Below are 24,461 nucleotides of genomic sequence, written 5' to 3'. Positions count from 1 at the left end.
GTGCTCAAGCGACAGTGATGAAAATGAAATAAAAATTGACTACGCAGGCGCTGTATGACCTTCAAAACGCAATCTGTGTGTCAGAGGGAGGGAAGCGCTCTAACACCCCAATAGAATGACCTCCCATTGTCTGGCAGTGCACATTTTCTAAGCAAGGTAATACCTATCCACGCCCAGGTCGGCAGTGAGGCATTCCAAAATCTGATAAAAGCTACATCCTCATTGATGGAACACGTATACCCACTGGTACCTTCTGGCAAATATGCCAATAGGTTCTGCTGCAATGTTGGGTCATGCTGTTGCAGATTATCTAAGCTGTCAGCAACAATAGTTTGCATCTTCAATCGACAGCTCCAGCACACACAAGGCTGTTGTCCACAGTATGTGCGCTAATAGAGTACTCAGTTTATTTATGGCCAAAGTGATGCAAATCTGCTCAAGAAACTGCAAGTTACCAAAATGGTTGCCAAATCATGGCGCTCCCTCATAATATGTTCTACAAAGAAGTGTACAAATAAATGTGTGAACTTCATTAAAAGTAGTTTGCACACTTTTACAGCAACTGTTTTGTTGACCATTAAAAGCACATTTTGCAGTGTCTTTATAAAATATATTACTAATAATGAGAAAAGAGCAATAGACGCATATATGCAGATATTTGGGAATAAAATATTACATACCTGCTCCACTTCCAATACCTAAAACATTGATTGAAGACTTCCCATGTCCAACACTGAAAAAGACACATAATGATGTTCCCTTTAAGCACAAAATAAAAAATCTATATACATTCTACATGTTTTAACTGTGTCAAATGAGAAACAATGTAATTTCTGTATTCGCACGCCCCTCTGGCAATTTCAATATATTATTGTTTCCTTAGTTGATTAATATTTGAATTATCACACAGGTACAATTCAAGTAGTATATGAAATATTTCCAAATAGGTAAATGATATCACATTACTATCACCCAATCAAGACTTTGATAAGTACATTACTAGCCTATGTAGCAACACTTGTGATGGAAACAACAGAGCGAAAATTGCAAGATGTTTATAGCAGAGACCTCAACTCTCAACTGATGGACTTAGACCGTAGGACTCAGGTGGTTAAGTGCAGTCTTCATAAAAGCCAGGGGAGATCTATCTAGCAGAATTTCTGGAAATAATATCGTGAAGAAATGTTGGTGACATGTGGACGGTCAGCTCTACCCCTTGACTTCATTTGCATTTCTGAGGTACCAGTAAAGCAACTCGACTTGGGCACCAGGAGGTCTGACACCATGACTGCTATACAAATCTGGCCGGCCGCACTGCCCCTCAGTAGCAATTGGCTATCTGCCGCATCATTAGTTGTGCTACAGTTTCACAGTCAAAGGACATACAGCAGAAGTATGACCTGCAGCACCTACTCAGTATGTGGGGCCATAAATGTCTTGAGCCCACAGTGGCTCTGGATAGGGAGATCCCTATGTCCCTGCCAGGGTCATCAAACATATGCTAACTGACAGCATCTACAAAGTGGTACCTAAGTGTGGTATTTTTGATAGTCCTGCTTAAAGGGGAAATTGTGCTAAAACTTCCTTGGTGAAGTATACTTTTCTATAAGTATACATTTTCGACTGATAAGGTCTCCTGGCACTTAGAAATTAAATAAAACGGAAAGGAAGGTTGGACTGACTTTTCTGTATTTAGGCTTATGTGATGTTAATCTAATGTGTGTAGGTAACATCTTTATAACTTGAGCAGTGGGAATGCTCAAGACTGTGAACCCTTCTTTGTAAGTCAAAATATTCATAAAATTAATTGAAGTAGAAAGTAGTATTGCCTTTACTCTTCTGAATGCAAAACCTAGTAGGATGAATACTGAATAAACAATTTATAAATGCAAAACTGAGATAAAAGGACGAAGGAAATAAAAAGGGGAAGATGGAAGGAAAATCCTGGAAACGGAATAATGAAAGAAAATAGAGAAACAATTAAACAATGAATATAAAAGCAAAACATGGGTGAAGAAACAGGAGATGAACAAAAATAACTATTTTTATAGAGAGCATGATGCCACGGTTTTAAAAGACATTATGAGTTAGATTTATCAAGATAATGGTTAAAATAATTGGCCACAATTTGTGACTAGTCTTTCTGCGACCCGTATGTAATTTTCCAAACTGATTGCTCATTTGCAAGACCGCAAATTGCAACTATCTACAATCTGCCATAAACACATAGTCAAAGGCCTGAAGGGGTCAGCAGACCACCATGCCTTCAGTTGCCTTTGACAAATGAAAACTTTTTTTTAAAGCCGTCAAATCGCTTTAAATGAAACATGGCTGTTTAAAAAAAAAAACATTTTCAAAAGTCTCATTGATAGTTGGTGAGGGTTCACTGTACTAGTGCCAACCCCCTTAAACTTGCACTCCAAGTCACAAACACCCAAGTCACAAACAGGAAGGGGTCTAAAAGATACCCCTTCCATTTTGTGAGCAAGTTACAAACCCAACTTAAGAGTCTGAAACTTTTCAATATTTTGCCACTGGAATTACAGTACCAAACCAGTGGTATTGAATCGCAATTTGAAAGGACACCCACAACTATACCCTTCCAAAGTTGCAATTCGGTATACAGTAGTAAATCCATTTTTAGGAGTCAACAAAACTTTAGAAACTCCTGAAATGGGTTTTGTAAATAGATAACTTTTTCCGCTTGCACACTCCAAATCGGAGTGTTTGCATCTACAACAAGCATTGATAAATGCATTGGGCTTTGCCTTTGTGATTAATAATAAGCTGTTTTTTGTTATAAGATGTTGCTTGCTGAGTAGGTGTACAATATAAGTTTCAGAAAGTCTGTTAAATTGTTATGACTTGTTTATGTACAAAAAGGCAATACCTATTGTGCTATAACTGTGGAAAATAAATGCAAACTTGGTGAACATTATCGGCGCCATCTTGCCCCTTTCCAAGCCCATTCGTGCGCGTAAGCGGCAGCCATTTTGAGCACCATGGCCTCCCTGCCCCTCGCTGATAGCCAGCGTGTCTCTCTCTCTCTCTTAACCTCGCAAGCATTCCCCCGCACGCTGACAACCCCCGCTCTCTCATGCCTTGGGTCATAAACCCCTCTTCAGCGCAGCTTCACCACGGAATCCCATCCTGTTCCCAGCGCGACACCTCCCCTCATTCCTTTCATGGCCTCAAACCCTTTTGATGCAAACCCCCTTTTCCTGTGTCCCCGTTTGTCTTCCCTGTTCCCAGGCCGCCACCTGGCTCTGCGGATACTGTTTATTACCCCGTACAGTAGGAAGCTTCCCCTCCCCATCAAAAGACCCCCGAATCGATCAAAGCCCCCACCCCATGAGATCCGATCAACCCCATGCATTCCGTGAATCGGCGGAATGCCCTGCTGTGCGACAACCATCACCTGTTGTGACCGGGGTGGGGAATCCAACTGTAAATGTATGTGGGAACGGGTCTGAAGGGGAGATTCCGAGGATGTTCTTTCAAGTACTAAAGTATTGCGAGAATGTGTTATGTGCAATAAAGGTCATAAACCCTAGTATAAGAGGCCAGGCCTCAGAGATGTGGTTAGAGCACCTCGTGACGATACTTGCTGTCTGAATTGATGTGTTCTCCTCCGGAGAGAATAAAATCCTCGTTTCCTGCCTTCCAGTCTCCAGCGCCTGCTTCTTCATTGATTAATATTGGTGGGTCATAGAGGCGATACCGCCGGGCAACAACATAAAAGGGTCTTTGGTTACCGGTTGTCTTTGGAACCCTTTTTAACAATTGGCGTCCCAAACGTGGGGCCCATCAGCGACTCGTGGATCCAGTGGGAGAGGTCCCGACGACAGAGTGAACGACTGCAACGATCGGAAGGTACCCTGTCCGATAGACCCTCGTCTGACAGCCGATCATCCGAACTTCACTGGTTCCGAACAGACCTCTCTCGAGTGATCTGCGGTCCTGACTGGGAACCATCAGGAGTGCCACGAGAAGTACGAAGAGAAGAGGACGATCGGGCGCTGGATTCGGAAGACGAGAAACTGTCCATGCGGTCCGGGTAAGGTTGTGTAAACACGACGAATTGCGAAAGTGATAGATAATTGAAAGTGATTGATAATTGTTGAGAAAATACTAGTATTACTTTTTGTTAATTTATTGGAGATTCACTGTCTACAAACGGAGAAACAACAGGCTCTCCCTTTATAAACAGCGAAGGATAGGTACGCACCCGTCGGACCTATCTTTCTCCCCCACTGAACAATTGCCCCTTCCCCCCATTGATTAACTGTTATAGATTGTTTTCTGGAGATTCTCTGTCTGCAAACAGGGAAAAATAGGTCCCCTCTTTGCAGATAGTGAAAGGGTAGGTGACGCGAACTTTTGCGAGCCTACTTATTCTCCCCATTGACCATATTGATTTTTTATTTTTGACCTAACATTGATTGCTCAGAATTGGTTCATGAGGTATTCACTACGTGCAAACAACGTAGAATAGAAATATTCTGTCTAGTCTTTGCGCGCAGTGATAAGATAGGTAGTGCTGACTATTATCCCATTGTGATCCGTCATGCCTGTCTTCTCCCCACTGGTTAGTAGCCTGTTTTACCCGGACCGCTTATTAGAGATGAACCATCCGGCTCCGCTGGAAGGCACCCCTAATAAGGACATGTTCATGAAGCATGGATTAATCGCTATAGCCTACAGTGAGCTGTGGCATAAATATACGAAAAGGGATCGAGAAAGACAGTGGCCACTGAGAGGATCCTTTGATCTTGACAAAATAGAAACGGTAGAAATAGCCCTTCGTAGGAATGAAACAACACCTATTATGCTCGATAGTCTCGGTATGTGGCGCAAAGAAGCCACGCGACGAAGGGAAGGCGACGAATTCAGAAAAGGTGAGGGGACACGACGGACAACCCTCCAAACGTCTAGTAGGCAAAGGGAAGGGCCAGCGATGGCACAGTCCTGAGGAGTAGACATGAAAAGCGAACGGTGTAAAGGGATGTGCCGACAAGCCAACCCCGGAACACAACGACCCGAAGGTAATCCCCCGACATTACGCACAGGACGGACAGATGTAAAACAAAACCAATGTGCTTTCTGTAAATGTCTTGGACACTGGAAAGCCCAATGCCCGACTCTGCAAAGCATAGGTAAGAATGGAGGGTTGACAGAAAGGACGGACCGACAGAAAGGAAAAGGACGTGAGATAAAAACCAATCAGACTAGTGCAGACAGAACAGACAGGACCACCCCGTTTGATTATGCTAGGTGGCACAGATTTCGTCAGACCAATTTTAACGACATGTTAGAGTTCTGGGACTGATTGCTCTCTGTTGCTCCCCCACTCTGAAAAACAAACACAACTGCAGGTCAGTGTAGACAACCCCCCCGTTAGAGAAAAGACTCAAGAAAGCCAAGCGTCTATTATATAACTTAGGATTTAATTACGGTAAAACACACAACCAACAGTAAATAGAATAACTAGTAGAACTCTCTAAAAAACAAACTTTACTAATAGAAAAAAAAAAAAATACAAAACATATTATGCTCACTCCGGAAGTCTTCCAATGTAACAGTTCGATGGTCCCGCCCATCCGAAATACATAGCACGTGTGGGGCGGGGCCTGCCAGCAACGATGGGCCAAAAAGAGATCGCTGGCGAGAAGGTACTGGAGACTCCACACAGCGGGCAATGAAATGGTCTTCCCATACTACCCTTCCAGGGATGGCGTCCCCCGGACCGCGAGTAGGGAGGGGGCGGATGAAAATGACCCCCTCCCTTGTATCTCCTGGTCCGGCCATCACGAATTTCTCCATCGAACGGATGCAGGGTGGGCAGGGAGGAAGAGGCGACGCGGACGAGCCTCTTCCACCTCCACAGGTAGGAGGCTTCCCTGCCCTGGCCCGGCGCCGATGTCCTCCAGCCGGGCGACGGCCATATATTTCCGCAACACAGGACATACAATGCCCGACTGGTATATTTTCTCAGCACAGGACATACAAGACCCGGCTGGTATACTTGCATAGTACAGGACACACAATGTCCGACGGGCATATTTACGGAGCACCGGATGTACAGTGGTCCCCCAAGAGTCGGAATCAGGGGTGTAGGGTGGTCATCATGTGCGCCCCTGATTCCAAGGGACGGTGTAGGATGCGCCGGGAGAGGGAGACGGCACGGGTGAGCCTCCCTCACCTCCCCAGATGAAGGCTCCACTGCTGCACCCTGGCACCCCGAACCAAAATGTCCTGCTCCAGCAACATGATGCTCCGTCTTTCGCCATCACAAGAAGTTTCTTCCTCTCCTGGTAGATACAACGAAGGGCGGTTGCAGCAGGGTCTCAAAATGGCGTCTGGGCCCTCGAAAGGCAGGTCTAGGCCGCTGGAGTAACTTTGTCCGACATTGCAACTCGGGCACTCGCCCACCTGGGCGCAAGCCCCCACCATCGACAAACATCCCCTCGACTTTGAAGATTCTACCAAAGTCCCAAGAGCCCTCGGCCCCTTCAGGCTTCCGGTGAGGAACAGTTGCATTGATCTCAAATGAAATAACCACGGCACAGCAACAAGATGGCGGTGCTCTCGTGTCTGCATCAGCTTCCGTCTGAACCACCCAGGAACATTATGGGCTAACGAACTCGAGCAAGTTCCGGCTGAACATCAACATGACCCGGTAAGAGAGACTCTACCCCCTCCCTCTCTTGATTGACGGTCCACACCACCAGCCCCTCTGTTAGCACAGTTTTTCTTTTGAACTGCCGAAAGGGACTCTGGTCCAACCGCCAATTGTCGGGGATATTTTGCCCCTGATGCTACTTCCGGACTAAACCGGCCTCGCCCAAAATGGCGCTGGTATCAATGGAAACTAACGGATGCCTCGTGGTGTTCCTTAGCTAATGAAACTTGATGTACTAAGATATATATATATATACGAACCATTGCGCACTCAATGTTAAAGGGAGGAGGGTTCACTTGGCGAACATTTAAGAAGGGTTCCGTAAAATGTTGATTTCAATGAACAATTTATTTTTGATATCTGTTGTAACTGATACATAACGTCGCTCATGATGCACACCCGCGGTTTACATCTAGGAAATGTGATTACGATGAGCTTGACTGTGTTTCCATTTATGAACTAAAATGCCCCTGATTCCTTCGTCACGCAATGAAATGTTTTTTGGTTACTTGCAAATAATTAAATTAGACCTTTTTTACATGTTCTTGTGCTACAAAATAACCCCCTACTGTATGTGCTTCCATCGACGACATGTCAGACCAAAATATGAATTGCGCTCTCACATTTTACGTACTGAATAATTCTACAAATAAAGGTCTTAAAAAGCTATGGATAGGCATCGTATACTTTTGTAAATGCGGGTATCGGTGGGAGGGTTTTTCTGTGCGCAACTGTTCTGCTCTTTTTTTAAGGTTATCCGAGAAATGGTTGTTCGACCCTGGGTTGATGGTCGAATCAAAGGTACTAAGCTCAGGAACTGACGTATGAAGAAGGACCTCGACTTCTGAGAATGGGTAAAGTAAAACGGTGTGATTGATAAAATGTTATAAAGATATGGTGGTCGAAGGTACTAAGGTACAGGGTTGAACGAAGAACTGATATGCCTTAGAACATCACAGCTTTGGGAATGATTTAGGGATCCCGATGGCTGGATACATCTACAAAACCGGGTACCTCACGCTAGGCACCTCTGATTCCTTTTTAGCGTTTTCACTACACACGATCCTTAATGCCATCCTCGAACCTCCCCATGAACCACCTATCACATTGCCTGCCCCCATGACTTTAGGAAACCAAAACCCTAAGGGATTATATCCCGAAGAGATAAGTACGAGTATGTGGTAAGTAAAGGACTTTCGTGCCCATACATTTGATGTGTTCGAATGTTGTCCCCCTACCTCCCCCTTTTTTCCCCCTTTTTCCCTCTGCAGGATACATTAGAATCCCGATTAAGAGTATCATAAGGGATCTGGAACCACGTCACGCCCGATGCATGAAGATGGACTAGCGCTGCAAAACGGCACAACAAGGACGCTCTACCCAATGCACGACCTTTTTGTACTAGATCTAATGCTTTTTGTCCCAAAACTGCATGCTTTTTTTACATCCTAACACAGACCCGAAACGTCTAACGTTGGGTAACGCACTGAATAGCCCAAACAATACACGGTCATTCTCTATGTCCCATGTGTACTGTTTTGCCTATTGTCTCTCTCTCTCTCTCTCTCTCTCTTACTCTCTCTCTCTCTCTCTCACTCACTCACTCTTTCACCCCTCCACACTTTCCCTCTTCCTAGCGACTGGCACCTAATTGGCGAACCTGGTGCACCTCCTGATTGGCCCCAAATACCACAAGTATTTGCACAAATTTGTCCTAAATAAAATTGTATCGGTACCACGTTACTACCTCTCCTTTTCTACTAAAATATGGATGAAATTTAAATTGACCGATAAGAAAGGGACAGGTAAGACGACTAAGGTTCCCTAAATTTGACCCACTCTCAGGGAACTATTTGTCAGTGGCTTCTATGATAAAATATGTCTGTGGTAATGCGACCATCCCCATTGAAAATTGTCTCCGTACCCCAAGCTGTAAGAAATGATCGAGACACCCCCATCTACCCAAAATGCCCCCAGTTTAGTATCAGCTGCCCTGAACGAGAACTTGAAAAACGCCCCTTGCTCCGATTCGCTGTGTTCCTAATCGTTTTTCATAAGATCCCACCTTCCCCGAGGATAAGTTTAATAATTATCGCAAACCACCCCCCGAGTTTTTGTAGTAACCAGGTTGCGAGGATTTATATAGAAAGTTAGAAAGATGTATGCAAAGTTAAAAATTAGATCGAAAATCGAAAGACCTCGTTGCTGTAAGCCTTGCTGAAAATAAGATGTTTTGATGTAATGAAGACTTGTTTAGCTTATGTTCATCCCTCAGAAGGATGCCTATCAGACTATGGTGAATAGCACGTTGCACTTTTTGTAAAATACAAGGCCCTGAAGACCAACCTAGCCTTGCAAGACTCGTACTAGGGAAATGGGTCTCTGCCAGAAGAACTGACATCTACTATAATAGACATATGACAAATGAACGTAATAATCATCAAAGCGTCAAAGAATTAGCCAACAAAAGGAAGTTGTAAGGAATCCAGCAAATCCATCATCAATTGTTTATACGTTAGCCGCAAAAATCTCAAATGTAGCGAGTGCTTACCCCAGTTGCTTGGTGTTGGGAGAGAAAATAGATTTATGTAATTACCTTTTTCTGCAAAATCTCTAAAGACTGTCTTTTCAACACTCATTTAAGGGTATCACTGTCGGAGGGGAAAGAGACCGGATGTGGGAGCACGCGGCCTGACTGCGGATTGTGGAACATCAGCGACGGAGGCCGAGGCGAGACCACAGCAGTAAGGAGTCGCAGGACGGGGCACTGTTTCAAACAAAGCTAAGGAAAGGGCTGACCTGAACTCTATGATCAACGTGTGCCAAAAAGTCCCCGCTCTCTGAACATGGTTACGGACCCGCCTGTCGCAAACCCTCCGTCCCCCTGATCTGTTCCCGACTTGGCCTTGCTCCATCCCCTCCTCCTCCGACCTACCATAAGGACTGTTCACACCCGCACCTTTCCACCCGAACTCCCAAGTTCCTCCAAATCCTACTGAGCTACCCAGAGAAGAGTACTCCCTGCGTCAGAAGGGAGGGAGCTCCGACTAAGTAGACCACGAACTATGTTAAATCCCAGAACGGTGACCTAGAACTCCACCAAGGGTCGCCCCCGAAGAAAAGATAAACAGAGTCTGTGGTTCTGCCCGCTACCAAGCACCTTGAAGATGATGGAAGCAACAGGAAATGCCCACCACAGAGACTCAAGAAACGAACAGATCTCACAATTCTGGGACAATTGCATTTTCCATTGCAAAATCTATGCTCTGCATTACGGAAGAAGACGCACCGGCTCCAAAACCGTAACGCATTTCTCCTACGAGGTCTGACGAAAACCAAACAGAATGCACCCCTACCCGCAGACCCCCAACGACTCAATCCACATGAACATTTCTGTTGATAGGTAATCCAGGTGCTCAACAGTGCCGACAGAAGACGACAAAGGACAACGAGAACTCTGATATTTTTACTGTATCTCCTTTCTCTCCCAATCACCATTGGACTGACTATGCACCCGCCGTATACAAAAAGGACTTACTTATATGATAACTTACCAGTTCTTATTCTATGATCTGTACCCAACGCCCTCGCTACGTAATTCTAGTCTGATATTGCATTACGATGACTTTTTCTGCAACCAACTTAACGATGAACCCGCCTACTAAATGATGAGATTTTTCAATATGATGTTTATAATGTGATGTTTACGTACAGTTCTTTCGCCTAAGTCCCCTCTCCCTTACTTATGATCGCTGCATATAGGTGTAGATAGGAAATAGGCCAGCAAGATGTCTTGGAAATGTTAAAGGGAGGACTGTGGAAAATAAATGCAAACTTGGTGAACATTATCGGCGCCATCTTGCCCCTTTCCAAGCCCATTCGTGCGCGTAAGCGGCAGCCATTTTGAGCACCATGGCCTCCCTGCCCCTCGCTGATAGCCAGCGCGTCTCTCTCTCTCTCTTAACCTCGCAAGCATTCCCCCGCACGCTGACAACCCCCGCTCTCTCATGCCTTGGGTCATAAACCCCTCTTCAGCGCAGCTTCACCACGGAATCCCATCCTGTTCCCAGCGCGACACCTCCCCTCATTCCTTTCATGGCCTCAAACCCTTTTGATGCAAACCCCCTTTTCCTGTGTCCCCGTTTGTCTTCCCTGTTCCCAGGCCGCCACCTGGCTCTGCGGATACTGTTTATTACCCCGTACAGTAGGAAGCTTCCCCTCCCCATCAAAAGACCCCCGAATCGATCAAAGCCCCCACCCCATGAGATCCGATCAACCCCATGCATTCCGTGAATCGGCGGAATGCCCTGCTGTGCGACAACCATCACCTGTTGTGACCGGGGTGGGGAATCCAACTGTAAATGTATGTGGGAACGGGTCTGAAGGGGAGATTCCGAGGATGTTCTTTCAAGTACTAAAGTATTGCGAGAATGTGTTATGTGCAATAAAGGTCATAAACCCTAGTATAAGAGGCCAGGCCTCAGAGATGTGGTTAGAGCACCTCGTGACGATACTTGCTGTCTGAATTGATGTGTTCTCCTCCGGAGAGAATAAAATCCTCGTTTCCTGCCTTCCAGTCTCCAGCGCCTGCTTCTTCATTGATTAATATTGGTGGGTCATAGAGGCGATACCGCCGGGCAACAACATAAAAGGGTCTTTGGTTACCGGTTGTCTTTGGAACCCTTTTTAACATAACTGGTATAAGTAATAGCAAGATTTAAAAAAATGAAATGAACGAGGGAAATAATAGAATTAATTGATGTAATAGCAATGTTATGTCTTTAGAAGAGTTCTGACAACATTTGTGCCCGGTTCCGCTGCACCTGCTGCACCATTCAAATCATGCCCCAAGTGCCTGCAAGATAACTGCATTAGTGACTGCCTGTTTAGTAGTAAATTATAGCAAATTTTTGTGTTTAGAGGGATCACAGAGTTTTGGGCACCGGTGTCACTGCACCTGCTGCACCCTTCAAATCATGACCTTAGTGCCTGCAAAGTAACAACACTTAACTTGACTGTTTATTTTGTAGTGAAATACAGCAATAATTGGTGTTTTGAGGAGTTCTGACAACATTTGGCCTCAGTGCCTCGGCACCTGCAGCAACCATTGAAATCATGGCCCTCCAACCTGCTAGGTAACTGCATTTGTGACTGCCTTTTTAGTAGTAAAGTTTTGCAATATTCTGAATTTAGAAGGGCTCCCTAGAGCTTTTGGTCTGGTGCCACTGCACCTGCTGCCCCATTCAAATGAACCCCCTTTTAATGGCAAGCTAACTGCAATTCTGTTTGCCTATATTGTAGTAAAATATAGCAATATTAGGTGTTTCGAGGACGCCATGATAAATTTTGGGCCCGATGCCGATGCAACTGCTGCACCCTTCAAATCTTGACCCTGTTGTCTGCAAGGTAGTTGCACTTGTGACTGCCTGTTTAGTAGTGAAATGTAGCAATATTAGGTGTTTAGTAGGGTGCCTAGAGCTGTTGGTGCTGATGCTACAGCACCTGTTTCACCATTCAATTCATGACCCTATTGCATGCTAGCTAATTTCACTTGTGACTGTCTTGTTTAGTGGTACAATTTAGCAACAATCTGTGTTTAGTGTGGTCCCTAGAGCTTTTGGCCCCAGCACCTCTGCACCTGCTGCACCATTCAAATCAAGTCCCTTTTAACTGCAAGGTAACTGCAATTGTGACTGCCAGTTTTGTAGTCAAATATAGCAATATTATGTGTTTAGAGGAGTTCTGACAAGTTTTGGGCCTGGTGATACTGCACCTTCTGCACCATTCAAATCATGGCCTCGTTGTCTGTAAGTTAACCACACTTGTGGTTCCCTGTTTAGTAATAAAATATAGCAATATTAGGTGTTTAGAGGGGGTGCCTGGAGCTTTTGGTCCAGGTGCTGCCGCACTATTGAAATCATGGCCCCAGTGCTTGCTAGATAAATGCACTTGTGACTACCTCATTAGTTGTAAAATATAGCAAAATTAGGTGTTTAGAGGAGTAATGATAACTGCTGGCCCTGGTGCCACTGCAACTGCTGCACCATTTAAATAATGACCGTCACCTGCAAGATTACTGCACTTGTGACTGCTTGTTTAGTAGTAAATGTTAGCAATAGTTGGTGTTTAGTGGAGTTATGACAAATGTTTGATCCGTTGCCACTGCACTTCTTTCACCATTTAAAGAAAGCCGCTTTCAACTGCAAGGTAACTACAATTGTGAATTCCTTTATAGTAGTAAAATATAGCAATATCAGGTGTTCTGAGGAGTTCTGACAACTTTTAGGCCTGTACCTGCTGCACCATTCAAATCATGTCCATGTTGTCTGCAAGGTAACCACACTTTTGACTGCCTGCTTATAAGTAAAATATAGCAATTTTAGGTGTTTAGTGGGGTGCCTAGACCTTTTGGTCCTAATGTTACTATGCCTGCTGCACCATTGAAATGAAGACCCTGCTGTCTGGAAGGTAACTTCACTTGTGACTGCCTGTTTAGTATTACAGTTTAGCAATAACCTGGGTTTAGTTGGGTCCCCAGAGCTTTTGGCCCCGGTGTCACTGCAGCTGCTGCATCATTCAAAGCAAGTCCAATTTAACAGCAATTGTGACCGGCTGTTAACTGCAATTGTGACCAGATGTTTAGTGCTCAAATATAGCAATATTATGTGCTTATAGAGGTCCTGACAACTTTTGGGCCTGGTGCTACTGCACCTGCTGCACCATTCAAATCATGTCCCTGTCGTCTGCAAGGTAATTGCACTTGTGGCTGCCTGTTTAGTAGTAAAATATAGCATAGCTCTTGTATATCAATGTTCTTTTTAGCGTGCAATGTTGATTACAATATTTAGAATTTGATCATTATGACCAAATAGATTAAGTTGAAAAAATCAATCCAATAATGCCTACAAAGTGCAAAGAAATGTACTGAGGAATGCATTGGAAATGCCACAAACGTTCTAAGGCTGCAGCATCTGCTTTACACACCTAAGCAATAAAAGGCATGCATTCCAGCATACTGTTAGAAGCGGTCTACCTTTTACATGGAAAAAGATCTTATCTTGACAGTGAATGGGGCTTAAGCAGTGTGAACAACTTTAGTAGAAGTAGCATACATGCGTGCAGCCAGGGAAAGTTACCAAAGAAAAGGTTCCACACAAAAGTAAATGAACACAGTAATAAGGCATGGGAATTGATAACAGCCCCATTTTAAGATATATTAAATACAAGAGATTTCAGAAGCACAGCGCAAGCACTATGCAGGCAAAACCTAAAAAGGTTTAGTACATTTGGGCCTAGATGTTGTAACCCATACCTAAAAAGGACTTATGAAGTCACCTTTATGATCCCTAGCCTTATGAAGGTCATGGTCTCCTCAGTGACTTGTGAGATCCTTGTACATTTTGAATGTGGATAACTCACTTTATGCATAAAAATGGAGTGCTGATGTACCCTACATTTTTCCGACCATAACTTCATTATATTTGGCTACCTCTTAGTTTCGAATTGGTTTGTAAAAAGTTATGTTCCGAGAGTAGAAGTAGTTAGCAATAACTTATCATAAATCACTCCTGCTGTTACATTGGTGCCTGAATGAAGATATCAGTATTAATATGTTGCTACCACTTACAAAATACACAGATTCACAATGATTTTTTTAGGCATATTAGTTGTACTTGCACTTGTGTATTTGGTTGGCGGAATCACAACATGTGAATTGCGTAAAGTGGTGCATTTAAATAGGATCTACTTGTGCATAGCAAGGGCACTCATGTGCCCACTATGTCCAGAGTGTGATTAATGTAGTTTAGTCGAGTATCAGAAGTTTGGTCAAGGAAGTGCGCTGCAAATTGGATAAAAACATTCAGTTATATATTTTGGGCATTTACAATTTTTATTAATGTATTTCTTAAGCTGACCTTCTATTAGACTTGGCCCTTTTTGGCAGGTTCACCCCTGAACTTTTTGCTTTAAGCTCTGACAAAGTGGTAGTGATTTTAGGCCTCTGGGCACTTTAGCACTGTGGCCCAGTGTAAAGTGCATGCACGCTCTGAGTGCGTGTGGTGAGATTGGCCTGCCCTCCCGTAGGAATGCATGGAGGATTTGTATGTCCATAGTATTTCCTGGTATGAGAGGAGTGCAATGGTGAGTTTAGTATTTATGAACTAGTGAGGATAAACGCTGTGCAACGGTGTGTGCAGATTCATGGCGACTGGTGGAGAAATGCCACTTTTAGAGGATGGCATTTCTGTGTACTGTGTCTGCCTGCTCGATGTGAATTGCATGTCTGGCTTGTGAATTACAGTAGCTGAGAGGTGTGGGTGGCTCCAGGAGCCAGGGGGAGTCAGGCCAGTGGGGAGCAGAGAAATCTGCATGCAGATGGGAGGGAGGAGTTGCACCTGGGACCTGAATAGGGCTGTGCCTTCCCTCCACAATGCTGTCTCCGCCCCCTGTGGTGCGTCAGATCATTGAGCCCCCACCTGACAAAGGAGAGAGGAGCTGGGCAAAACCAAGTGCTCCAAAGCCCCTCTAAAAACAGTCCGAATTGGTATCCCTAAGCCCTGTGCTGTGACACAAAGGAAAAGGGCATATAAATATAGGGGCTGTGACCCCATGTGTTTTGTTGTTCACTTGACTTGAGGGGGGGCCTGCTGCTGCCGGGCTCCAGGAAGATCCGCCACAAGGGACTGCCTCCCTGATGGTGGGCCCTGTTAGCTGGCCTGCCTGGGGCCCAGCCCTTTGCCTCCCTTCCTTGGACTTTGGCCTTTAGCGCCCTGTGAGCGCTTTACTTTTATTTCTTAAAAATGCTTTATTCGGGTGAAGAGCAGTGAGGCCAGAGAAGCCAGGAAGCCCCGAGGCAGCCTGGTGAGGGAGGGCTTGGCAGGGGACATGGCCGCATCATTCTCTGAGCGGACACGCCGTTGCGGGCCGCTCCAATGATGAGGCTAATGTGACTTGGAAGTAAGCATGGGCGGAAAATCTGTTCCGCTCGCGGATTTTTGGTAAATTCGCAATCCGCGAACTCTCGCGAATTTACCGAAAATCCGCAAATTCGCACGTAGCGGATTTTTTTTCTTGGTGATACGATATTGCGGCTTGCGGCGTTCACTTACCGCCATTCAGCGTTTGGCGAGTTGTTTTTCTCGATATTTTGCGAGTGCTGCGCCATTTGGATCTTGCTGCGGGATCCCGCGGGAGTTTGGCGACGCATCGCGAGAGTTCGCAATTGGGAACATGTAGGTGCAGCGGGCAGCAACAATCTCGCACTCGCAAAATTACAAAATTTGCAATTCTGCACAAGAAATCCACTAGCAAGCAGCATAGACCTTCTGAAAATGATGATTTTTATCAGAATAACTGCTCAGGTTGACATTTGCCTGCACTTTTTTGGATTTGAGGCCTTTTGACTTTCTTTGGATCACTTTTGAATTAGAAATCAACTTTCACAAGTAAGTTTGTTTGGGGCATTACAGTTGCTGTTCTGCAGAAAAACGAGTATTGCAAAACTGAAAGCACTCAGCAGGTGCAAAAGTTCACTCATCATACATTAGTAACCATTCCCTGTAGTACTTCCTGAGGGGCCCCTCCAGAGTTCAGTTGCCTATGTTTGTTTGGGGCATTGCAGTTGCTGTTCTGCAGAAAAACGAGTTTTGCAAAACTGAAAGCACTCAGCAGGTGCAAAAGTTCAAACTCATCATTAGTAACCATTCCCTGTAGTGCTTCCTGACTGGGGCCCTTCCAGAGTTCAGTTGCTAGTTGCAACAATTCTATGACCCTGCTCTGACCCTCACAGCAGGCTCATAGAATAGCTACAAGTAGGCCACAAAGGTCCTGGAAAAAAAAATTGCACTGCAACAGAAAGCAAATTACAGATAAGGAAGCAGGTGCCAGACTGGAATTTTAAAACAGTGACACATTAATAAATCAACCCCAAATTAATTCATGTCAGTTGAAGCAGGGCAGGTGTGCTTGCTTTTCCCCCCATAATCTACAGTGATGAACCAGAGGGTGGCATTGATGTACCAGAGGGTGGCATGGGTGAAACAGGGTGGCAGTGGTGAAACAGAGGGTGCTGTGAACCTGTGATAAATGATGAACCAGACGTAGAAACAACATAGTCGCGACCGTTGCGAGCAGACAAGTAAGTTTGCAATTGCGAACTGGTACAAAACCCTCGCGAACTGGCAGAAAACCCTTGCGAACACAAAAAAAAAATCTGCACATTCGCGAGAATTCGCGGATTTTGCGGATTGCGAGTTCGCAAATACGCAAATTCGCGAACGCCAGATTCGCAAAATTCGCCAATGCTTACTTGGAAATCCTGTAGGGGTGCCGAGTGAGGCACCAAGCCAATTCTGAGCAGCCCCCGCCTGACAGGGGGCTGTTCCAACATGGGGCATATTTTTCTTCAAGAGCCCGCGAGGCTCCCACAAGAGGGCGCGTATTTGTGTGCAGGGCAAGAGAGCCCTCAAGTGCCTGTGCTTGTAGTTTTGGCCATCCCAGCTGCCCCGCCTGACAGTGGGCAGCTGCAACGTTGCCCCATTTGTTTTAGGAGATCCAGGGGGGCTCATGCGGCACAGTGGTGCCAGTACCCATCCTTATTTCCCCAGCTGTGCCGCACCAGCGCGGGCAGCTGCACCATTTTGCGCATATTTATCAGAGGGCACAATGGGTGGGAGGCCTTCCTCAGAATCACAGCTGCCCAGCAAGTAGTGGTCAGCTGCAATGTTTAGGCCTGCACACCCTTGACTTCAGCTGCATTGGCAGCGCACCCTGACTTTGGGGCATAGGGGATCTAAGCCCCTGAGAGAAGGCCAGTTGGCCAGGGGAACTGTTAGAATTATAGGGCGCCAGGCCCTAATGTGGTTTATGTGGTGCTGTGGTGCTAGGAAATGTGATTCATGTAGTATGATTTACACACCCTGTTTTATACCTCTAAATGTGGTTCTTATGATCATGAATTTGTTTTGCATATTATGGTTTATGCTAGTGAGATTATGTTCCACTGTGATTTATGCCCCTAATGTGAGTTATACTTAGGAGGTTAGGGTCTAATGCGTTTAGACTTATGAGATGATTCACAATGTGTTTATGCTGGTGAGGTTGGCGCAGAATGTAATTTGTGCCTAAATGTGATACTGTGCATAATGTAGTTTATGTTACAGGCTGATGCTGAGTTCAGTGATTACCAGTGGTTACTGGTTGTACGGTTATGAGATGTATTACTTTTACTAAGTTCACACTGTGATGGTTCTGACAGTGGTCCAGTGGGCCCTGTCAGGTGTATATAATCCCTTCTAGATATGACCTAGTGCCAGGTGGCAAAACGTATATTATGCGTTTACTATTCTAATGTGTTATGAGAATACAAAGGCCATTTTTGATATAACCTTGTGTGGAGTTCCTTTTGTAGTGTGCCTGTGATGTTGTTGCTGTGTGCGTGTGCAAATGCTTTCCACATGGCCTCCGGGATAAGCCTGACTGCGGGTGCCAAACTACCAAGGGGGTGAGCAGGGGTTATCTTTGGCGTGTAACTCCTTCGCCCTGACTAGAGTGATGGTCTCTGCCTGGCTTTGGGTCAAGCCTTAGCCAACCAGAGATTCCATTTCGAACACCTACATATCTAACTTTCACCTCGATGATCCACTCATTACTGTAGTAGTAAGTGTGAGAAACTGCAAAAAGTTATGTTCACACTCAGTAATGCAACTGAAATCACTATCATTAAAAAGTTACATACAAGAAAATAAGTGACGTTTCCTAATCGCATGCATGCTTAGTGGGTTCGTGCAGGATTAAAAAAATTGTACTTCAGCATTTCACACAACAGTATTTTACGCAATGTTGTGAACTCAAGTAGGTAATTGACAACATGAATCAATTAAGCATTGCCAGGTCAAAATGCTTATAAATCATTCAAACCCAATGAGTCAATTATGCAGTTGTTTTGTGTATTGTGGTATTATTACAGAAAAACAATTATCCTTTGAGATATCTCAAATGATTATTCTATAGAAGGTCACACTATGGGGACAAAGGTACCAAGAATTCTTGTGTGCAGCAACCAAAGTTGCTGTGCGGCATTGCATGAATGGAAGAGAGCAAAACAGCACCACATTTACTAAAATACAGCGCTGTTTTCACGTTTCCCTGTGCTGGCGCACGTTTGAGGTGCTCGATGCCAATGCACACACAGTTGCATCATAGTGCAGAGGTGTGTGTTTAATGTTAAGCATAGGTTTGTACTGGAAGGGCATACAGCACAAAATACTATGCTTTGACACAGTTTAACTCGTGTATAACTTACTATGATTGCTGTGCAGTACAGCGAAACATAGAAAGTTAGAACACTTTTTGAGAAAACTTATCTTGCAGGTTATATCTGCATCGAGATGTACATTTTATAGAGGAAATCCCTAAATCAATGTTAGAATTCTTTGTCTTTATCCTTCTCGCTGAAAACCATCCTTATGATTTAGGATAAGGTGTATGTGTGAAACAGAAGAGGACCAGCCCTTCTCAATTTACACAGCTTTTCTTATCCACGGATTGATTCAGTATCTAATTTGCACTCTGACATGCATTTCTTTCTGTTTATTGATTAGTAGATTTAGCTGTGCTTGCATACATGTTACATACATAACATTTGCTTGACTTTACAGGAGATGAACAGACATGGAACACGGACTACAGCCACATTGTCAAGTTTACACATCTGATCACGCAATGTGACACTACAGCTAAATTGCCAATGACTATGTGTAGATTAAAATAGGCGGTGCATTGGTTAAGGCCACCAATTAGGCAATTGTGCAACAGATTTAAACATGCGTAACAACAAACGTCTGGGCATTCCAAACATGCATTCATTTCTTACAGGGATTTCCAACCATTTTGCATTATTAAACGAGCATTCCTTTTAAAAATTTAGTTTATAGTCAGTCAATTTTTGTGTTAAAAAGTCTGAAAAGGACTCGCATAATTCCCCTCTGTTTACGAGACTTTAATCAACACGCAGCACACACATCCCCACTTACCCGGATATTATGCTTGGGAACTTTTTCCCAATAAACTCCTGCATGCACTGGTGTTCTGTCGAGCGTTCCAAAAACACTTCAAAGGCTTGCAGATAACGGCTCGTGTCTGACGAAAGGCTTTTCATGGATGACGCCATGCCTGTTGCTACCCTGCAGAAAGGAAAGAGAGAAGAGGTACGCTTTAGGAAAGTATCTTCTATTTCCGCCTTCCTGTGTCTGACAGTTCTCTCCTGGACTTTAGAACACAGCGTGGTTACTGCTGGAGCAGCGGGTGTCGTGCCTGCACTGCTGGACTCTGCACTCTGTGGGTGTGGTGATATTTTACAGCTGTTGTCAAAGATAAAACAGCCACAGTAGAGACTTCCTTGCGTAATTTCCTGTCTTACGTATTTCAAGTACAGCCTTTTTAATTTCCTGCCTGATGTGTTGTGACAATGGCGCAATGACATATCATGAAATATTATGTTCCTTAAGATGTGACGAATTCTGATCAATTTTGTGATAGTAACGAGCAGATGAAAAACTTTACAAAACGCAGGATATTAAAGTGCTCCTGTCTCGCAGCATGAGCGGCCTCTGTGAACAGTTCTCAAATATAAGCAGTGCAGACGAAAAATACTGCACACCTCAGAATATTAAAATATTATGTTTGGAGTCGTCGTGAAGAGGTTATATTCAGTACAATGGCCAACAAAGATATAAGACAGGCCATTATACAAATCTTCAGTAATATTATAAATTGTTCCAAATGTCTACAACAAAGTAAATATGATAATTTAGATAACGTGCAGGTATCGCTAAATAAAAGAAATACATGGTGGTGCTGGGACCTTTAAAAAAAGTACTATTATCATAGAGACAAAAAGATTTAAGATGGGGTCACACTACACATTCACTTTGTTTAAGACACAATTTATTGTGGGCCTAAAACATAGCAACCTAATGTAAGGTATTTTTTCAAAATGTAAGAAGTATCTTAAAATTCTAAACTTGCCTCTTCTTTTGCAACATCGCTTCACCACAGTCAGTTTAAGTGATAGTTAGTTATCTTTCTTTTTCTTAGCATAACCTTAGCAATATCACAATAAACTATAAGTAAATCAATAGTCACTAAAATATCCTATTTCAGTGAACAAAACTGTATACCAATTGATACTAAATAAAAAATAATAATCCATACAGTGGTCCGTGCTCCAGCTATCACATAAAATAATGTATCGATGTAACCGCTTACACAAAGAAGTTGTGCTACTCCTGCCACATAACAACCCCAAGTGCAGAATGGAAAGGGGAGACCACTCGGTCACCCCGAACGTATGGATGGGTGCCCCGGTCCCCCGGGAAACCGTTGCGGGCGGGGGGCGTGTCCCGGCCTGTATGCCCATAGCGGCGTGGTCGGAGCACGCCCCCGCCGCCTAAAAGGGTTGTCCTAAACACCCGCCCGGAAGTCCGTGTACCGATGGGCGGGATGGGGGCGCGGCCCCGCCTTCCCGCTGCTGGATAAAGGCGCGGGAATCCAGGAAAGCGTCCTCTTGTTCCTGCGCTCTGAAGGCTGCACCACTCTTCGCTCGTGAGCCCTCAAGGGAACAAGCTGCAGTTTTTTGAACATATAATCGTTGTTTTTCTGTTTCAGTCGTCAAGGAGTAGCTGGGATCCAGGTCACTTCTGGAGGACAGGCTGAGCTAATGTTGAACACGGACATGCCTGGTAAGAAGACTGGAAAGAGCTCCGAGATGGAACGTATGCTGCGCACATTGGTGAACCAAGTGTCGGCGATGGACAGGAAGTTCGGTAAAGTAGACCAGCTGGGTCGCGGCTTGGCGGCCCTCAGGAAACAAGTTGAGGCACAAGCGGGGCCCTCGGGGCAACCTAAGAGGGTCGTAGGGCCTGCTTTGCCAAACATTACCCCAGGGGGGGATAAGGGGAAAAAAAAGAGGGTGAAAGCGGGTCCTAGCGGGGCCCCAGTCCCGATGGAGGTCCCACCGGTCCCAGTAGCACCAGCGTCCAGCCCGGTACCCACACCGGATGGGGGATTGCCAAACCCGGTGGTTATCACACCGCTGGATGACAACCAAATGCCTCCCGAATTAGCGCTTCAGTTGGCGGCTGTGTTACCCTGGTTGAAGAAGGGAGCGGGGGGATCCGCGGCTGTAGAAGACCCGGCTGAAGAAGCTAGACTGATTATTGAGCAGTTAAGGCAGGCAAGGGGTGCTGGGGCGGCGAACGTGCCTTCTATCTCTCCACAGGTGGCGAAGGTGGTCGCGGGCAAAAACCAGAATAAGTCGGCGGACACCTGGAGGTGCGGCGGAAGCCGGTAAGAGATCACTCCCAATGATGAGTGAGGGCGCCGTACCCTCAAGGCGGGAAAGCTTGGCGCAACATATTCCCATGGTTACTAAGGAGATGGTGTGGGCTAACAAGTATATTAACATGTTTTCATTGTTAACTGATCATCGAGAGTTAGAATATGCCAAGACTCAGAAGGATTTATGGCACCCCAGTGTATGGCGGGCAAAAATGGCAGAATTCAGGGTCGAGGAGTCGATGATGAACTGGATCAGGGCCTTTTCTATTTTTGTAGCGATTATCGCTGAACGTACACCGGAAGTGTTGAGTGACCTGGCTTGTTACCAGAGCAGGATCACGAGCTTCCATGAGAAGTATGGAGGAGAAGAATGGAAAGGGTATGACATGGCGTTTAGAAAAGCAAAAGAGTTTAATGAAACACTGACTTGGGATTGTTTAGATACGGTACCTTGGCATGCGCAGCTCTTGCCGGGATCAGTGGGTGGTTCAGGGTTGAGCACAAACGGCTCCAGGGCCTTTCCACAGAAACAGTCGCAGCCCTTTCGGCCAAGCTACGGGGGGAGTCTCAGCCTAGATTGGGCGGGAACGGAAGTAAGCGAGGAGTGTGTTGGGGTTTCAATAAGGGGACGTGTAGCAGGCCGCAAGGAACGTGTAAGTTCAGGCATGCGTGCTCCAGTTGTGGTAACACTTCACACCCTGAAACTAGCTGCCGATCCAGGGCCAATGGTACTGGAGGTAAAGGGGGTACCAAGCAGGATTGATACGGTGCCCCGGAAGTCCACACCTTCGCCCGTAGATATCCTGGCTTTGACCCCATGGCTGAACAGATACCCTGATCATGCGTCCGCTGGGATCTTGCGAGATGGCTTTTCACATGGCTTCAGGATCCCGGCGGGTGATTTTCGGGGGGGCCCCTCATGTAAGAACCAACTACCCGTTCAGCACAACCCGGCGGTTGCCGCCAAAAAGATCGCCAAGGAGGTTAGCTTGGGGTGGGTTGCAGGACCTTTTGGTGACCCACCAACGGCTGATTTTGTATGTTCCCCATTAGGGGAGGTGCCTAAAAAGGACCCGGGGGAGTACAGGCTCATCCATAATCTGTCGGCACCGAGGGGGGCTTCTGTCAATGAGGCGATCGATCCTGACATTTGCAGTGTAAAGTATGCATCTTTCGATGACGCAGTGGTAATGTTGAATCGCTTAGGTCCCGGAGCATTGTTAGCAAAGTTGGATATTGAATCTGCATTTAGGTTGCTTCCGGTGCATCCCCAGGATCAGCGCTTGCTGGGTTTTACGTTTCAGGGGAAATACTACATGGATATGTGCATGCCAATGGGTTGTTCAATTTCGTGTGTTCTATTTTGAAATGTTTAGCTCCTTTCTGGAGTGGGTGTTCTCAAAGGCCACAGGGCACCAACATGTGATGCATTATCTTGATGATTTCCTCTTTCTTGGCCCAGCGGGCACTCGGGACTGTGCACGGGCATTGCAGGACTTCTGCATGCTCATGCGGGGTTTCGGGGTACCATTGGTGCCAGGTAAGACAGTGGGGCCGGCTACCTCCCTGGAGTTTTTGGGCGTAGAACTAGACTCCGTGGAGGGTTGCTTCCGCTTGCCGGCGGAGAAGATCGCCAAATTCAGGGCTTCCTTGTTGCAGTGTCTCCGGAACTAGAAAGTGACATTGCACCAATTACAGCAAACAGTGGGTCAGCTTAACTTTGCATTAAGGGTGATACCGATGGCTCGCCCTTTCTCACGATCCATTGCCCAGTCCATGGTAGGCCTCAAGGAAGGGCACCATCGCACGAGACTGTCGGCGGAGGTTCGCCAGGACATGCTTATCTGGCTGGCATTCGTGGCGGACTTCAACGGCTGAGTGGTCTGGAGCAAACCCCCGGCCTCGTCGGCGGAACTGGGCTTATGGACCGACGCGGCGGGCAGCGTGGGGTTTGGCGCGATCCTCAGAAACCATTGGTTGGCCCAAAGATTGCCAGCATGGTGGGAAACAAGCGGTTTGACGAATAACATTGGCTTCCTAGAGCTCTTCCCCATCTGGGTGGCTCTGTCGGCATGGCCAGAGGAATTCAGAGATCGCTCGGTGGTATTTTGGTCTGATAACATGACTGTGGTTGAGTGCATTAATCAGCAGGCAGCACGCTGCAAATGGATATTGCAATTGTTGAAAGAAATTGTGTTGAAATTCTTGAGATTAAACGTGCAATTCAGGGCAAAACATGTGCCGGGTGTACTCAATAATGCAGCTGATACGCTCTTGTTTCAAAATGCAGGCTTTCAGGGATTGTTTACCCTCAGAGGAGCTAGTGGCAGCGCCATTTCCCGAAGCACTATGGCAAATCTGCGCCCCGGACTACAAAACCTCGTGGCAGCCAGTTTAGCGCCCAGGACAAGGAAATCTTATGGAGGGGCATTCCGCTCGT

General features: G+C 45.6%; 1 protein-coding gene across 4 annotated transcripts in view; it reads right to left on the bottom strand.

The window, feature by feature from the left end:
- The window catches only part of LOC147732926 (histamine N-methyltransferase A-like), a 196,162-nt gene that overhangs the window by 120,902 nt on the left and 50,799 nt on the right, over nucleotides 1-24,461 (bottom strand). For 2 of the 4 annotated variants that reach the window (XM_086957464.1, XM_086957465.1), the window contains 2 exons: nucleotides 19,717-19,866; nucleotides 681-733 (listed from right to left, as the gene is read on the bottom strand). In XM_086957464.1, coding sequence (XP_086813590.1) covers nucleotides 681-733; nucleotides 19,717-19,853 — 190 coding nt within the window. In that variant the 5' untranslated portion in view covers nucleotides 19,854-19,866. Of the gene's footprint in view, nucleotides 1-680; nucleotides 734-19,716; nucleotides 20,473-24,461 lie in introns of those variants that run through there. The other 2 variants (XM_086957466.1, XM_086957462.1) reach the window with 1 other exon arrangement.

This window comes from Lissotriton vulgaris, chromosome 2_1, assembly GCF_964263255.1.
Source record: "Lissotriton vulgaris chromosome 2_1, aLisVul1.2, whole genome shotgun sequence".
NCBI classification, from domain to species: Eukaryota; Metazoa; Chordata; class Amphibia; order Caudata; family Salamandridae; genus Lissotriton; species Lissotriton vulgaris.
This window is presented reverse-complemented; position numbering and strand designations above follow the sequence as displayed.